At 34.7% G+C, this 19,141-nt stretch overlaps 1 protein-coding gene and 1 pseudogene across 2 annotated transcripts in view; one reads left to right on the top strand and one right to left on the bottom strand.

The window, feature by feature from the left end:
- The first annotated feature begins 514 nt into the window (after window positions 1–514).
- Window positions 515–7,146, top strand: LOC109063569 (annotated as a pseudogene).
- LOC109063595 (double C2-like domain-containing protein beta) overlaps window positions 5,819–19,141 on the bottom strand; it is a 36,061-nt gene continuing 22,738 nt past the window's right edge. Inside the window, exons 7-9 of one of the 2 annotated variants that reach the window (XM_042761855.1) lie at window positions 13,997–14,078; window positions 13,144–13,240; window positions 5,819–7,976 (exon numbers count right to left, since the gene is read on the bottom strand). In XM_042761855.1, the coding sequence (XP_042617789.1) occupies window positions 7,846–7,976; window positions 13,144–13,240; window positions 13,997–14,078 (310 nt within the window). In that variant the 3' untranslated portion in view covers window positions 5,819–7,845. The remainder of the gene's footprint in view (window positions 7,977–13,143; window positions 13,241–13,996; window positions 14,079–19,141) is intronic. The other variant, XM_042761854.1, reaches the window with a different exon arrangement.

Below are 19,141 nucleotides of genomic sequence, written 5' to 3'. Positions count from 1 at the left end.
AACTGTACAAAACGGCTCATTTTGCTGTTTGATATTGCAAACTGTTGTGTCTTACCATATAATTTTAATGTACTATCTTATTTATGAACACACTGGTTTGTAGTGCAAACAGTTTTAGTTTACTGCACTTCGTTATTCTTCTGCAGCGGCTAATGAACCGGAAGTCTCAGATTTAGCAAAAACAGCCTATGAAAACAGCCTCCGTGTTGAAAAATATGGATGGATACAGGATACAGGGTTGTGGTTAGAAGGGAATAAAAATAAAAATAAAAATAAAATAAATAAATTTTAAATCAAATCCAAACGTTTAATCAAAATTTAAAATGAAACCTTAAACTAAAACCTTAAAAATTTTAATTCAAACTGTATAGGAATAGTAGGAAAATGACATTACTTATAACCAACAACGGGATGACTTTTGATGTGTCCAATATCTGTTCCTCACTGGCTTCAGAGGACTTTAATATATAATACACAAATCATATAAACCACTTTTATGACATTTTAATTGTGGCTTTACAGTTTGATTTTTCTTCAGCTTTCCCTGTCTACCTGTGACATCACTGTTCTGCTAAACAGCATTCCCCTTACTTGTCTTCCTGACGATGCTCTTGTGCTGGCCGACTCTAAATACACCTGGAGCTTCACGTCTGCTCACACACAGCAGCAGCACACACTTGAGGAGAAAGGAAACATCCTGAACCTCAGAAACATAAAAACCACCCAAGAAGGACAGTACAAGTGTTTCAGGATGGCTATAAAGGAGAGGAACATGTGAGGTTGAGGAGAACATTCACGATACGTGTGAAAGGTTAGAAGGATTTCTTGCAATGACGACTGTGAATCTCAGAGGTCAATTAATAAACTGAACCTTTTTTTTTCTTTCTTAGTGCCCCCACCCTTTCAGGAATGGCAGGTTGTCAGAGTAGTAGCTGGGAATGTTGTGATGCTTCTGTGCAAGGTTGCTAAATTTTTCTCTTCCAGAGAGACAGAAAAACACCCTGTTTTCTGGAAACGAGAAACAGAAAAAGGTGATATGCTTCTCATGCCCAACAAAGACACAGATGACCAAGAAGAGAACAACAAGATACCTCAGAGGGTTTTCTGGGACATCAGCTCTAAAGAAAATATATATATATATATATATATATATATATATATATATATATTAAAAAAGTGCTCATTTCTCATTTAGTTTAAATTGATGTAAATATAAATTAGAACAATGTATAAAAGTAAGCCTGTTTCAATATTATTGTACTTTACTAAAGTAATAAAACATAAAATATAATTATTAAAATAAAATAAGTTATTTTTAAAATACATTTTATTTATTTTAATTTATAAAATGGGTTTAATATTATTTTTACATTTAACTTTATAAAAAAAAATATGTTTAAAATAAAATGTATGCAAAAAATTCTGCCAGCTTTGATATCATTCTTACATTTAGGAAGAAAATTAAGAAATTCTTTAATCTAAAACAGACAAACATTTACGAATGCTTTTATATTATCTATACATTTAAGTAATAAAATAAAAAAAAACAACATTAGTTTTATAAAGAATAAAATAAAGAAAATATCTGGAAAATTATACATTTTGTTTTAATATTATTCTTACTAAGAGTGAATAAATGAGTTATTTTTAAAATAGATGTTTACTCAGGGGTCATCTACTGTAAAACAGCTATCTATAACTGGAAGAAGTTTTTCTTTTTGGGATATGTAAAATTTCAGAGCAGAGCATTTTTGTTAGTATACATGTACATAAACTGTATTTTTAAATCTCAGATCACATCCTTTTTGAAAGAAATCACTTATTTTTCAGGGTAAAACCTACTATTTAGCCCCTCCTCCACCCCGTTGCTTTGGCCACACTGACCCATGGGAGGCCTGTGGGGATCAGGACAGGAGATCACGGAAGGCGAATCTGCAGGATTCACTCAGAGAATTCTTCACCTCTGTATACGCCGATCTTAAAGGTTCAAAACCAACTTGATCTTCTCCCCAATCAGCAGCTACTGCTGTAGCTTTTTATAACCTGCTATTGGGTAAGACAAATGCCGGAGGAACATCAGACAATCACCAAAACGCAACACATTATTCTTTGTTGACCTGCTGAGCCTCTTCTCTTCTTTTCTCTCTTTGCGTCACCCTCTTTCCAAGGTGCTCGAGGTGAGACCAGAACACAGCTGGAAGACGCTCTTAGGCTTCCCTCAGAATTCTTCTGTGTGCATTTTGAGACAAACTGAAACAAGTGATAAAGGACACACGAATGCCTCTACCATCTTTATTCCCCAGGTAAGCACAGAAAAAAAAACAAAAAACAAACACCTATTATCTAAGATAACCACTCACATTGTTAAAAAAATACATAAATACTTTAAAAGGAGAGTTATTATGGAAATAATATTATTTAAAAGAATTAAGTGTTTTCAGACACCTAACTGCATGAATCAATTGAAAATATATTATAATATATTAGTTAATCTTAAAAGTGCTTATCTGACCCACTTAATTAGGACTTAAGTACATCTTTATAAGTAATTTCATAATCCTATTGCTTACAAAATTTGATTAATGTGCTGCAGAATTTACTGATAAGCATTTATGATAAACTAAAAAACTTTAATTAATGCTGTCACGTAACAAATCTGTTCAAATATAAAATTAAACGATTTGCTAATTACTACATTGAAATAAAAATGTAAAGCCTGTACAAATATTAGAAATCGTTAATATAAATAGTTGGGAATCATGTAAAAAATAAAACAAAATAAAAACAGTGCACATTTATCTATTATAACATTTATGTAATTTTGTTCTCTTGGCTGTTTCCTTATAACAGTCCAGAAATTTGTCAAGGTGTCTTTTTTAATTATATGATGTCATTAGGTTGCCGCCAGCCAATTGCTGGCTGCATTGCTGATCATGGTTTCGAGTATCGATTCGTAATCCCTTTTAAACCAACCCATAAACGCGCAATTATCTCAGATAACTCAATCCAGCCATACTGATCATCAACCACAGGTGCGTTTGAAGAACTGCATTAGCCTTGATTAGCGCGAGAGGATATCATCTCGAATGTAATAAGCGACGTACGCAGAACGTACCCTGAACGCACATTTTCAAAGGAGAAAAACTGACTGTAGCATTGTTTTTTTTAGATAAACAAGTATGTTAACTTAGCATGTTTCTTAAATATCTGCAAACATATTATGGTATTTTTATGCTTTAGTAAAGTCAAAAACTTACATACAGCACCTTTAAAACAATGATTTAGAGGAAAACTTTTAATTTGACATTATTACAAGTGCACTTTTTAAAAGTGTTAAGAAACAGGCATGAAAGTCTAATCTCTTTAAGTCCACACAAGTGTTTCATTCCTTTATTATCTGCAAGTACAGTTTTTTTAAATGTATTTTTAGGATTATAATTAGGCACACTTATTTTTCAAGGACATATACTGTCAGCAGTATTTCTGTAATTACATCAGAATCACTTATTCTGCCTAATTTAATAGTGCAGTCACATCCATAGCCTAAACAGTTTTTGTTTCCACATACAGCAACAGTTGAGAGAATCTTTTGTCAACCAATCACTGGAGTTCTATGATGCCTTGTCAGAGAAACTGACCTATGATAGCAATCAAAACATGGAACTCATTAATCAATAGGTGGCGCAGAAGACAAACAAGAAAATCACAAAGTTAATTGATTCTGTGGATCCTGCCACCTCATTTGTTCTGTTAAATGCTGTCTACTTTAATGGTGAGTGACATTATATATCTGAATAATGTACCTATTTTGATTTTTTCTGACTGTGTTTGTGTTTCTTTGTTTTTACAGGTAAATGGAAGACAGTTTTTGAATTCTCAAATAAACAAGAAAACTTCATGAAGTTTTCAGGTGAGGTCATGTAAGTGCCAACTCTCTACAGCTCCAAGTACAACTTTAAAATGGGCTACAACAAAAAATTACAGGCTGAGGTAAGTGCACAAAGGTCATTGTCAGGAAGCTGTGCCATTTGACTTGATATTGATATTATTAACTGGATACAGAACTTTGTTACATTGTATTAGAGATTTACCTTGTTTAGTGTATAAGGCAAATTAGTATAAAACATAGTTTGTTTTTCTCTTCAGAATATCAGCCAATTTGGATGCCACCTTTCACCACATCTAAAAATTATATTTAAAAAGTGCTTTGATCTGTCATCAGTGAGACCATGTTATATATTTTTACATAGATCAGAGGCAAGTTTCTTTAAATCAAGCTCTGTTATGGGAAAAAATATCAGTGATTTATAAATAAATAAATAAATAAATAAATAAATAAATAAATAATTTGGCAAGAAACAGAATATATTCACTAGATACTAGTGTGGTGTAGTTCAAGTATTGACATCCAATAGATAAATAAAACATTTAAAGCAGATAAAAAAAATAATTTTATTATTAAAAATGTTAAATAAAAAATATTTATATAATCCAATATAGAAATATTTAGATTAAAAAAATAACTACAAGAAAAAAAAAATCCTTAATTTTACATTGCAACAATGACACCATTTCCTGAAAATGAACTACAAGCACTTGGACTGTATTTGTACGAATACAAACACATACATTGCAGAACTATTTCTGCAGGTCGGAAAGTTCTGTCTTACGGGCAAAAACAGCCTGTACATACTGATCCCGCGCACAACGTCAGAAGAATCCTTTGTATTGATGGAAAATAATATAAACAGAGAGTCAATTGAATCAATGGTTTCTGAGATTAATACAATCCCAGCCCAAACCGCTGAGGTCAGACTGCCTAAAATTAAACTGATAGTGGACACACCTTTAGAGGGCTTACTGAGGAATCTGGGTAAGAATGCCACTTTTTTTTTTTACTCCAAAATGCTAGAAAAGAGCTAGAATGTGACATTTAAAGGGAAAGTTTACACAAAATTAAAATTGTCATTTACTTATCTCAATTCCAAACCTGTATGCTGCTTTCTCAGTAGAACACAAAAGGAGATTTTTTTTTTTTGTTGTTTTTTTTACATATATACACATTCCCATTTTCAACATACATATTACCAGAAAATCCTGGACTATAAGATATTCCAAGTCATAGTTTAACTTTTTGAGAAGAAAATCAGAAATGAGATGAATGAGTGAATCATTATTCACTGAAAATCTTCTGAAACATTTTGGCCTGGTCCTCACTCAAAGCTATGATATGGCTTCAGATAACTTAGAATTTAGTGCAAATATTTTTATTATATGTTTATGATAATTTTATGGTGCTTTTAGTCCTTTTTGGCAACAATGAATGGTTCTTTGAATGGAAAAAGGAAGCATGTACACTTTAAAAGTTCTCGCTTTGTATAAATAAAAATAAACAACACGTCGATTTGGAACAAATGTGCATGAGTAAATCCTGACAGAATTCTCCTCGCCTCTCCTCAGGTTTGTCAGATCTCTTCTTAAAGCCTAACTTGTGTAGAATATTTCCGGGGGATTCTGAATCATTCATCTCAGACATTTGTCATAGTGCCTTTCTCTCATTGACTGAGCAGGGGGTGGAAGCCGCAGCAGCCACAAGAATCTCTTTTTCTTGCGGCTCCACAGCCCTTCGTTCTGATACTGTGGAACGATGAACTGGCGCTCCTCTATTCATGGGAAGAATAATTAATCCATGAAAAGAGAGAGATTAAAAAAAGACATCACAACAGTGTTTCGCCACAAAAAAATGAAACTTTCTGTTCTACATTCATTCATTTATCACAAACAAATGCATTTATGTAACAATATCATGTTATGCATAGAATTAGAATGCATGCAGAATCTCGGTCATTAAAGATGTACTTTACATCATGCATTCATTATTTATTTTTCATTACATGACAAATCTGTTGCATGAATGAAATATCTTTATAAGACTTGAATGCAAAAAACTCGCTCCCATTTCCAACAGCCACCATTGCACCAATTTATTTCCGAGACGCAGTTACAGAGACTGACACACGATGGCAGTCACATCACATGTTCCACACAGACAGTCAACGAGGACACGTGAGCGAGACTTGAATAATCGTCCTTCAGTTTGACACCTTGTTCATTAAAGGGTTAGTTCACCCAAAAATGAAAATTCTGTCATTACTCACCCTCAAGTCGTTCCAAACCCGCAAGACCTATGTTTATCTTCAGAACACAAATTATGATATTTTTGATGCATTCTGAGAGCACTTTGACCCTCCCATAGACAGCAAGGGTACTACCAAAATCAAGGTCCAGAAACGTAATAAGGGTGATTTTTGAAAACGTAATTTTTGGGTGAACTATCCCTTTAACGGTCCCCCTGGAGTCCCATCTCGGCTGGCAGGTGGTGCCAGTCCATTAACTAAATGCCACGCTGTTTCATCAAAGGTAGCCAGGATTATACCAGTTCACTGAGCAAAATCAAATACCCTTAGATGGACCCGTTGATGTATATTATGACAAACATAAGCAACACAGATCGGTGGTCCATCAAAGCTTATGTGACATTCACTTGGCATGCAGCTGCTTAGAATAACATTTGATTATTATACACCATTTAGGCCATTCATTTAATAACTCAAATGTAAAAAAAAAAAAAAGAACCGAACAGAACTCCAAGTTTGGAATGGTGGACGAGGGCCATGAAAGGATGAGGTTAACAAGTTTTTGTGCAATTAAATGCTTAAAATGTCTTCAATCGAGACTAGATCAAAGGTCGATGATTTGAATGTTATAAATAGCTAATAAATGTTATCACATGGATACAATTATAGCCAAAATCCCCACGCATGGCAAGAAATGTGCATCTTTTCACAGAGCTAACTGTCAGGATGACCAAGCAAATCAACCCAGATTTTGTGTTCTGACTCTTGTGCGACCCAAAGTTGTCCTTGACAGGTAGTTTGTCCTTCAAAGGCTTCATTTGATTGCTAATTTAACCCCTAATGGGGCGTGCAGTTGTGCATGAGGCCTGCCAGAGGCGATTCACCCTCTGTACTGGCGGTTAGACCTCTAAACCTGTAGAGGGTGCCGGAGAGAAAGCAAAAAAGTCTGTCAATGTGCATCAGCGCTTTTTTTTTTTTTTTTTTGTAGACTATACAAACATTCGACAAAGACATACAAAGACAAAACACAGACAGGGACATTCACACACACAGACGCACACATTTGCATTGAGGTGACTGTCGTTTGGTTCTGCTCAAAGTGACGGGCGGAAGTTCTTAAATGAACATTTAAATCCATAGACAGTTCTTTTCATTGCTTTAGAGTTCCTTCATGCGCCGTCCCTTGTGCTTTTCCTGTGCATCATGTTTTTGTCGGGCTGGAAGAGACTGTAAACTTTCATTCGTAACAAATCACAAAAGGTAAATACATAGGTACACACAGACATTTACAGTCAGCTGGATGTGTTGTGCTTTGACAGTGTGCAAAATTACGGCACCACCAACTGTAACAAACACCAGGATGCTATTACACGTTTAACATGTAATAAACAATAACACTATAATATGGCATGAGCTCTTGTGGCATAGTCACAACACAGTACGATTTCACATTAGTGACGTGAAGACCAGAAAAAGGGGTAGATTCTTTGTGCGTCATAATCCGGGGTTGTGATCACACTTGCTGCTTTCTCATCACAAAAGAATGTGACACTTAGCTGTACAATAGATTATTATGCTTTTTCTCACACATTAATATGGAACGTCATCATCATCATTCTCAGACTGAGCATTATTGCATTTCTTTATCATTATTACTCCATTATTTTTGTATTACTTAGCAGAGAATTAACAAGTGTGTACTTGTGTTTTAGTCACTGCAAGGGGCTCCTTGCTGTGTCAGTGTGTGCCAGTACTCCACTTTCTTTCCTTTGTACTTTAGACACTCAAACCAGTGTTTCAGTCTCTCTCCTTTTGCGTTAACCCCCAATTCAACGCCACCTGTGAAAGAGAGAACAATAGGATACCAAATGAAAAATAGCAGGGCTGCATGATTATGACCAAAAAAAAGAAGCTTAAAAAAAACAATGAATAATTACACTAGTGTTTAAAGGAACATGCCACTATTTTTGAAAATAGACTCATTTTCCAACTCCCCTAGAGTTAAACAGTTGAGTTTTACCGTTTTTTAATCCATTCAGCCAATCTCCGGTCTGGCGGTAGCACTTTTAGCTTAGCTTAGCATAGATCATTGAATCAGATTAGACCGTTAGCATCGTTAGAATCTCTCATGCTCACCATGGCTGAATTTTTTTTTTTTTATCAAAAAACAGTAAAAAGAGCAAAATTATTAAATATTTTAATGTAACCACATTATTCCAATATGCTGATTTGCTACTCAAGAAACATTTCTTATTATTATCAATGTTGAAAAGTGCTGCTTTTTGCATTTTGTGTAAACCGATTTCTTTCCAGGATGCTTTGATGACTAGAAAGTTCAAAAGAACAGAATTTATTTCTAATTATTTTAAATTATTATAATTAATTTAATGCATCCTTGAAGAATAAAAGTATTAATTTATTAAAAAAAAAGAAAAGAAAGAAAAAGTAAAAATTAATATCGTACTGACCCCAAACTTTTGAACAAGGCAACTGCATGCTATATTGGTCTAATCTATTCTGTTTTCTACTGTTCATATTTTACCCTAGCTAGTAATTAGATGCTTATTTATCTATTCATAAGGGTAATAAAACTGGGCGGAGAGTGATGAGCACACAACCTGTTTTAATACCTGCTTGTCTATATTCGCACATAAATCTGTTTTAAATCTTGTTCACATTGACAGTTTTAACTTTCCCCACAGACACTGTACCTAAAACAGCACATGAATATTTAATTAATGAGGTAAGCATTATGGTTGGATGTTTGTTGCCAAGTAACTCAAGGTTACATTCTAGTACATGCTAACCACTTTTCAAAATTATAAGTGTAAAACATTGCTTAAGTAGATTTTTATATACTGTATATAATAGGTTTTAAATATACAGTACATGTAATATTTATATGAATATTTCATGTAATAATACAGTATGTATTTGTGGCTTCTGAAGTTGAGTTGTTCTAGACACTTCAGCACATTTCCCCCTTAGTCTAACACCTGAGCTTGCTCTGAATAATGAAAGTGCATGTGAATATGTTGGTGGACACAAGCTGTGTTTCATTTCATCAGACCCCTCACGTACTGAGATTCTGTCCCGCTTCGATCACTCCTACACAAACACACACACACACACCTCTCATCAATACCGCATGCTCATGGCCACGAGCAAGCCATGACAAATGAACCCTACGCATGACATCCCTGCCACAGGGAATGAAGAAAAAAAAAGAAAGGAAATAGACAGGGAGTGGGTGAAAGAAAGCGAGTTGGAAAGATCCAAGAAAATGTTAAATAAATACTAAGCTGCATTGCACTTGTCAATCTGAGACCTGCATCCTCCGTGTGCCTTCACACCTGGATGTCTCTCACAAGCCTCTCTGTTCATTTAAATCGCTTCAGGTTTTTACACTTCGCTGTTGATGCCCCCCTCAATCCGTTCTTCAACCATCCCCTCTAAATCAGTAACACTGACATCAATTACTCTCACTGTCCCGATCGTTACAGAGCGCTCTTGTCATTCAGCCATAAATAAACATGTCATTGCACAAAGCTTAAGAGCCTTAGTTCTAGTCTCTTCCTCTGTTTCTTTTTATTAAGGGACAGCTGAGCCAAAAATGAAAATTCTGTCATTTTCTCACCCACATTCGAAACCTGTATGATCTTTTTTCTTCTGTGGAGCACAAAAAGCAGTTATTTATAGCAGAATGTCCAGGCTGCTCTTTCATTAAAAGTGAATAATGACCACAGCTGTTCGAGTGACACTTTCAGTGATTAACGACTTAAATTTCAGTCCGTTCCTCACACAAAGTTATCATGTATGGTTCACATTGGACTACTTTTATGATCCTTTTGTGATGCTTTTTTTAAATTATTTTTATTTTTGGAGCTTGACAGCCCTGAACCCCTCTACTTTCATTGTATGCAAAGAAAGCACACATTATGGACATTCTGCTAAACTTCTCCTTTGGTGCTCCAAGGAAAGAAAAAGTCATACAGATTGGGAATGACATGAGAATGGGCAAATTATGAGATTTTTTTTTTTTGGTGAACTACCCTTCATATAAAACTCTCTTGTCTTATTCTGCTCAGGAAATGACACATGCAAGTTGTAACATTCGCTTCTACAAGAACAAAGCATCTAAACAAAACATCTTAAAGGAAAGATGCATGTCAAAATAAGTTAAGCTCCATCTGCAGCATCTTTGGCATGCTGACAATACCAGAAACAATAATTTGATTTGTTGCTCAGTTTGCATTTACATTGGAAGTCTATGCAGCAAAGCATTCTGCAGTAATGTTCAAATCAAATCACTCTTATATACACAGTACAAAACAGGTATATCCTATAACTCTATTTTTATACTTTTACTTAATTTTGCTGCAAAGTTGTGTGTATATATACATACAGTGAGTATAGAAAATAATCACCCCTCTTTAAAATAACATTTTGTTGCTTTGCAGCCTGAAATGCAGACGGACACAGTTTTTGTTTTATCCAGCTGTATTTACTCAGTGCAACTTGTAACATCCAAGTGAAAGATATAATACCAACATGTCGAGGAAAAAAATATCACAGAATCAGTGAGTTGGAAAAAGGATCACCCCCTTGTGTCAGTGTTTTGTTGAACCGCCTTTTTCTTTAATTACAGCCTTTAGTCTGTTGGGATATGTCTCTGCTAACTTTGCACATTTAGTCTTTGTAATATTTGCCCACTCTTCTTTGCAGAACTGCTCAAGTTCAGCATTTTAATGCATTCAAAGATTTTCAATGGGGTTTAAGTCTGGACTCTGACTAGGCCATGCAAGGACATTCACCTCTTTCTCCTTCAACCACTGTGTGCTCAGTTTTTCTGTGTGCTTTGTGTCATTTTCATGTTTTGAAGGTAAACCTTCCTATTGACAACTTTCTGGCAGAGGGCAGCAGATTTTCCTGAAGAATTTGAAGGTATTTTGCCCCATCCATTTTTCCTTCTATCCTGACAAGTGTTCCAGTCCCTGAAGAGAAACACCCCCATAATAGGATATTACTGTTTTTTCCATGCTTTACTGTATGCTTTCCACCAGACATATCGCTTGGTGTTGAGGCTAAATAACTAAATTTTAGTTTCATCTGCCTCAGAATCTAAAAGGTGCGTTCTGGCAAAGCTCAGTTGTGACTGCATATGGCCTTTTTTGAGGAGTGGCTTTTTTCTTCCCTCCCATACAAACCTGTGATATTGTTGCCTCTCTGACCAGTTTCCTCCTGGCACTTTCATCCAGTTTGAAGTGGCGTCCTCTTTCAGGGAGGGTTTGTATTGTACCAAATACCTTCCACTTCTTAATAATAGACTTCACTGTGCTTCTAGGCATTGATAAAGCCTTTGAATTTTTTTTGTATCCATCTCCCTGACTTGTGCCTGTCCTCAACTTTATCCTGGAGGATCTTTTGATGGGTGCCCACAGTTGATTGTTTGCTCAGTTGCATTACCAAGGACTGAAATGCTCCAGGAAAGCTATTTTCATGCTGAGCTAATCTAAATGACCACAGCTGATCACAGTTGAATTTCAAATGGCTTTATGTGCCACTGAGTAGGTAATTAGCTAAACAAGCTACAACTGATCAAGTTTCCAACTCAGTGATTCTGTTTTTTTTTTTGTTTTTTGTTTTCTGATATGTCGGTGTTATATCTTTCACATGGATGTTATAAGTTGCACTGAGTAAATACAGCTGGATAAAACAAAAACTGTCCATCTTCATTTCAGGCTGCTAAGTAGGGATGGGCGAATCGATCCTGAAGTACTGATACTGATGCGAGTATCAAAAGTATCGGTACTCAAATAAAAGAAATATCAATACTAAGGTGTTTTTATTGACCAGTGTTTTTGTTTATTTAACAAAAAATAATGCGTACAATATGCCTTAAATTGGACGAATAACCTATGTTAGCAAATAATTGTGTGGGAGGGATTTTCCTGCTCATCTGAACACACAAATGTTGCAAGGCAGAATCAATCAATTACAGAGAGCGTTCACTTACTTCTGACAGTGAATTTAAATAGAGCTGCGTTTCCCAAGAGTAGCCTATAATAAGAAAACATTTGTTTTTGGGAATGGCAGCTCAGAATAATGCAGAAAAGACATCTATGTTTGAGTTATTTCACAATAAACATATTGAAATTGTACCCTAATTTGTGCAGTACATTTATTTAAATTTAAATGTTAAAAGTTTATATTGCTCATGTTCTATTCTGTATTGTTAATATAAATCATACACTCTCCGAATAAAAAGGTTGCATTTTATGCATGCAACAGCCTATTACTGGCAGTCTCTTAAGAAAATAAACCATGGTAAAGTGACCATAGTTTAACTATAGTATTGGTAGATTTCCATTGTTACACTACAGTAAACATATTTTAACCATTTGTAAACAAAATATAACCTAAAAAGTTGCAATTAAGGCGTATTGAATGTTAAAATGCATTTCAAATATAAAGTTAAGTTGGTATTATTACCCTTTGTACTCCTAGTAATTTAATAATTAATTAATTTCATAATTTAAAAGTTCGGTTTAGAAGTATTGTATCAATATCGACGATACTGGCCATTAAAAGTGTTCGTATCGTATAGAAAACAAAATAAGTGGTATCGCCCATCCCTGCTGCAAAGCAAATAAAAAGTGATTATTTTAAAGGGGGTGATTCTTCTCTATACCCACTGTATACACACACACACACACACACACACACACACACACACACACACACACTTATAAATAAATAAAGAAATAAATAAATACAGAATATATAACTAAGTATAGGAAATACAAAATAACTTGTAAGGTGAACCTTTATTGATTCTTATAAAAATGTGTGTTATCTGAATGGTATAGCTGATCATCCTTTTAGCGTTTTTCTTTATGTAGACAATTGTTTTACCATTGTCATCAAGTGGATTTAATCTTCAAACAGTGTGTACTTTCATGTTTGGTGAAGTGCTCTGCACCATAGACTTGCTTGTAAAACTCACCTATGAAGTCATTGCTCATGCCCAGGTCATAGTCCCAGACTGAGATCTCCAGGGTTTTCTTGGCCAGCTGATCATGCGGGACTTCATAGGTAAACTCTTGGTTGAAGAGGACACACATGAGTTTTAACAGAGGGACAAAAACAACATTTATATTCACATTGAGTGAAGGTGTGGTCACACTCCGCTTTGAGCATGCAAAGTTGTAAACATGAGAAAAGGATGTCACATTCTAGGGCTTCTGTTTTTAAGTAAATCATAAATTATAAGTAACAAAAAAATGATAGAATAAAAATTGTCATATCACCTACTTCGCTTTCCCACAAATTGCAAACCAAATTTTTATTCTTCATTTTTGAGCTGAGATCAATCTGTGACTACACAAATTCAAAGTTCATCAAACTTGAATTTAGTTTACAGCCAAGAATGAAACTTCTTGACTTTATGTTTGCTTTTCCACTCGCCCACATTTACATGAATATGAATGGATTTGAATAGAGCAGAAAGTCTAAAGGGCTGCATGACTGTGAGAATATCCTAATCGTTATGTATTTCTCCCTGATATTTTATTGCAATTATTACTTTAGATTAAAAAAAAGATATTTAAGACCGCTTTAAACTCCCTTATAAGCCCTATAGACTCATTTAAATGCCTTTGGTTTGCCATAGCATTTGTCTGTAACTGGTTACAAGTCTCAACCACTGAAAAAAAAAAAACTGTGTAAAAGACATTTTAGTCCAAGCAGATGTAAACAGAAAGAAATCAGCATTTTTCATTTTTAATAAATTGCGAGAACCTTACTCTTAATTAATTGTACAGTTTCATGTGACCACACCTTTAATGGAAATAGCTGACCTCGTTAAACTCTGGGTTTAGTGTCTTCTTCTTCACTGAGGTTTTGTATTTGGACTTTTTCCCCATGTTAGGCTGCAAAACACTGATAAAGAGAAAAAGAAATAGCCAGAAATGAATCATTCCTCTGCAGAGAAAATTTAATAACTTCTGAAACATCAAAGCAAATCATTAACCCGGTCTTGTCTCAAGCTCGCAAAACATCCATGACACAATCAAGACAGAAAAAACACAGACAAGGGTGTAAGAGCACATTTTAGGGCATGACAAATTCTAGAGAGAGAAAGACCTTGTATAGTGAGTTGGTGGTGGGATGGGGTGATTCATTCAATCTATTACAGACTGAGAGATGATAATCTCTAACTGAGGATGGATGGAATGAATGGATTGAGAGGGTGTTGGAGGACAGATGATGCATCCACAAGGTCTGTGGCTCATGGAGTCATCAGTGGATTACCAATCAGGACTCATCATTTATTATTCATGAGAGATCTCAACCTACACAACATGTTACAGAGGAGAGTGCTGGAGAGAGACATGTGTGATGTGAAAAAAATGCATTGGGATATGATGCAAGAGACATATTGCCATCTACATGGATCCATGACGAGTTGTGAAACCTGCTTCCGTGCCCTAAGCAGTTACACAGCACACAGTTAAATATGTTTTAATAACCCGTAGAGGTTCAACAGAAATAAATTCACTATGAATGAATCATGCCAGTGTATATTTGCACATGACATCTGCGTTGTTTGAGGCTGATTAAGTAAAATAATTAAACAAAACAAGTACCTACAATTCAGACACATAAATTAGCTCTTTAAAATGATGAAAACACATATCACTAGACCATATATCTGAATTATGTTTTGCACTTTTCACCATCATTTGATGAGTATCTGCTGCTATGATATATATATATATATATATATATATATATATATATATATACTCTTACTGCAGTATTCATCTCTCTGTGGCAGACATGTGTGTGTGTATATATATATATATATATATATATATATATATATATACACATACATGTCTGCCACAGAGAGATGAATACTGCAGTAAGAGTAGTATGCTGTTTCAGTGATTCAATCAACTGAATCATTCAAAAACACTGATTCGTTCATTTAACAGACAAACTGAAATTCTGAATTTGGAATACAAGCAGCCAAAAATAAAATACGGGAAACAGAAAATAGTTCACTCCAAGCCCTACAGTGTCTTTTTGAGATGCTGCATATGCACAGTCTAAACAAAATTAACAAATTGGTCTCTGAGACAACTTGTTATTCCCAAGACATACCAGAGATTCATATAAAAGAACAAATCATTCATGAAAGACTGTACTAAACAACTGTGCTGAACACACAATGGTTCTGTAACTATTGTGTCTTAAATTACTTTCTTATCAGCTTATTTATTGAACGGGTGTATAAAGCCAATATCGCTCTTGCAATCATGCTGTTGGTTTCCATTAAATGTCAACTGGATAATACTGACAGATTATCATGTAACAGCACAGCATGTGTTCGGTGCAAAAAATGATTTACCACTGGATGATAACCACTGGACTAATAACTCGCTATTTAAAATAATAATAGTAGATGCTTGAGTGACAATTCAATATAAAATGAGCCAATCTTTAGATATTAATTGACTGGTTTGCTGGTACATGTTTGGACATTAAATGAATCAGTAACTTTCACATAATGACATTTAGTTAGAATATTAATGATCTTTTATTTTTGTGTGACAAGCTTTATGTCATTGACAGAATTTTGCATTTCTAATGGCTTTTTAATGTGATCCTATTAATATTTTTTTGACAAAAATGGATGGGGAAGTATTATCAGACTTTGAAAGAGTTACAGGGCAGATAAACTTGATTTAAATAGCAAAACACAGTGATGCTAAGCATGCTAATATTAGATGCTATTTCATTAAGCATGAGACACATAATGTCCTTCTCAAGAAGAGCTGCAGGAAATTTCATTCTTGATACCATGGGGCTCAATTCAGATCTAACCCTAAGGAGACAACTCTCGTCATCTGGGTAATTAAAGAATAACTGTCATCTTGGAATAGCATGTCTACAATGACAACCGTCAGTCCTGAATGAAAGAAGAAATTTGGCTTGGACAAAATGTTTACGCCTACAATGAGACAGTCTTGAGTATTGGAAATCATTGTGTAGCGAGGGCAAATTCAGATGAATAAGAATGACATTTTCAATATGTTAACCCCCAGTCTATTATTTAGCCCTAATCTTACAGACCTATGTTATTTCTTGCAGCAAGTTCACTTCATAACAGGCATAGTAAAACAAGACAAAAAACATTTTACATAATATTTACATATATTAAAACTGTGCCATTTGTAATTAGTGCAAGCAGCATAAAATTAATGTAATTATCATTCCTTTACCTCAAACAGTAGCCAAGCTGAAGGTCATGGGTTTGATTCCAAGGTGAATGCATGAACTTTTAGGTACACCATGAATGCAATGCAAATTTTGCTTCTGCCAAATGTAAAAGTAATTTCTGTGCCACTAGTGCCAACAAATGAAAATGTGTATAAGTGTGCCTACATCCCTTCTATTATATTATGCAAAATTCATCAGATGAATATTATGTCCAAATACACAGTATTCATAAAATACTAGCTAATAAATTTATGAATGACCTACTGCTACTACCCAGTTATAAGTATCCAATGAACACTTTACTATCCGATGAGGCCACGGGAGAGTCATCACATGACAACATCAACATGTAGTGTGTACTGTAGGATGTAGTATGTACGGATTGAATTACTACACACATGCATACTTAAAACTTAAATCTACAGTACTGTTCAAAATGTTGGGGTTCCTAAGATTTTGTTTTGTTTCTTGTTGACATTTTAATAGTATTTTATGAGAAAAGTCTCATATGCTCACCAAGGTTACATTTATTTGATCGAAAATACATAAACACAGTAATATAAAGTAACCGTTTTAGATTTTTTATATATTTTAAAATTAAATTTTTTCCTGCAATGGCGAGTTGAATTTTCAGCATCAATACTCCAGTCTTCAGTGTCACAAGATCCTTTAGAAATCATTCTGATATGCTAATTTGCTGCTCAGGAAACATTTCTTATTATTACCAGTGTTGAAAACAGTTGTGCTGCTTGATATTTCTTCAGGTTCAAAAGAACAGCATTTATTTGAAAAGATTTTTCATAATGTAAAAGTCTTTTCTATCAGTTTCGATCAATTTAGTGCATCCTTGCTGAATAAAATGTATGAATTTCTTCAAAATAAAATAAAATAAATGAATTCTTACTGACCAAACTTTTGAACATCTTCCATTGGGTCAATCTGACTGACCACTGTTTGAGCCAAAGTTGCTTTGTTGGGAAGCTCAAATCACTGAAACAAACAGACAAATGCTCTGAAAGCACCACAGAGTTCCAGTGTTGACATGTCTCCTGGAAATCAAACACTATTGTTGACTCTGCACTGAAAAAGGAGAAAGTATTTTAGCATCAAGAAAATACACACTTGAGCTTTAATGTGCACCTGCATCCATGTATCCGTGAATTAGTCACTAATTACATTTTAACTTAATCGTTTCTGCAATTAGTGAAAAATGCACATTTAAGACATCTGTGCACAATGCCAAGCATCTGAATAAACATTTGAATGCAAGCCTAAATGTCTTGCCATTGCAACAAGTTCAGATGAAAGCGGAACTATTGAAATTGTGTCCCGTGTAATGACATTAATTAGAGCATGTGCAATAATATCTGCATTCCCTTGTCTGCTCTAATTATGTGGTGATGCCGAGGGCCAGATGAAATTAGAGCTGAACTCTATGGGGTCTTATTCATAATCATTACATATACACACAATCTGAAAAGTGGGGGCATATCTAAATCTCATCAGCCTCTCAAAATACACATTAGAAATATCATTAGTTTTAAATGCCTATAGTTGCCATGGATACACTCATGTGAGAAAGTACTTGAAAGCATAAACTAAACTTTCTAGAAACAGCATTGTTGTGACAGATATGATATGAATATTTAAAAAACAATGCATACTTCTGTCAAACATGGCTTTTCTTCTCCGCTGTTGTTCATGTCTTCGCTCCTCAGGAAGTTTACTTTCTGTCAGCAGCTCAGCGCAACTGTGCCAGGCATACTTGAGTCATGAATATTAATTGTAATGTAATGTTCACCGTAACTGATTTGCTAAAAGACAGACGTTTGTGAATGCTAGCTTCAGCTGGATTACCGATTACCATTTGTGTGTTTGTTCACTATCAAAGCACCCGATTGAAAGAGGCTTCTGGAACATCAGATCAGAAATGACCTGATTTACTTGTCTTGATATACATTCCAGTTATTATTATTTATAAGGGTGTGCACAAATAGTAGAATATTCTATCTGTAATTAAAAAAATAAAAACACTTTAAATTTTACTACATGTTGCTTTCCAGGCCGTAAATGCAGGGAATCCATGATGAATCCTAAGCACGCAAACTAAAAGTCAGTTATAACTAAATGCATTGGGTGGCACAGATAGTTAATGAGTTAATTGTATTTGATCACAGATTGTATTTATTTATAGTATAGTAGATATTTTATATAAAAGTATAACAATTTTCAGATAATCTGAATTTTTTACATTTGTAAAAGTGTTTGCCTCTGCACACACATGATATCTGCTGAAAATAATTAATTATTCACTGATTGCTCTAAAAATAACTTTTTTGAATGGAAAGGCTATGTCTAGAAATGATTTGCTTGGGTAATTACATTTGAGATGTTTCGAACACAGCTGATGTGTAGATTCCTTTCCTGAATTTCTCTGAAAATGCCTGTAGCCTTGCCTTAGCACATTGATTAAATGGATTTCCTTCTAGCAACCTGGATATGATGATTAGATTCACATACAGGAGAGAAGAGATAGAGAGTTGTGGGTAAGCTTCCCTGCATAAGTTTCTTCAGTTAAAACCAGACACTGATTGGCTGAGAAAAAAAAACATCACTAGCTGCCCCTCTCTAAATCTAGAGATTTTGTTTCTCTTTCCCCCTGTGGAACGACTACGGTATTGATTGGCCCCCAGTTTCCCTCCACAGTTAATCCCTAC

Source organism: Cyprinus carpio, chromosome A8 (assembly GCF_018340385.1).
Source record: "Cyprinus carpio isolate SPL01 chromosome A8, ASM1834038v1, whole genome shotgun sequence".
In the NCBI taxonomy this organism is placed as follows: domain Eukaryota; kingdom Metazoa; phylum Chordata; class Actinopteri; order Cypriniformes; family Cyprinidae; genus Cyprinus; species Cyprinus carpio.
Note: the sequence above shows the minus strand (reverse complement) of the source record. Positions and strands in the feature narration are given on the sequence as shown.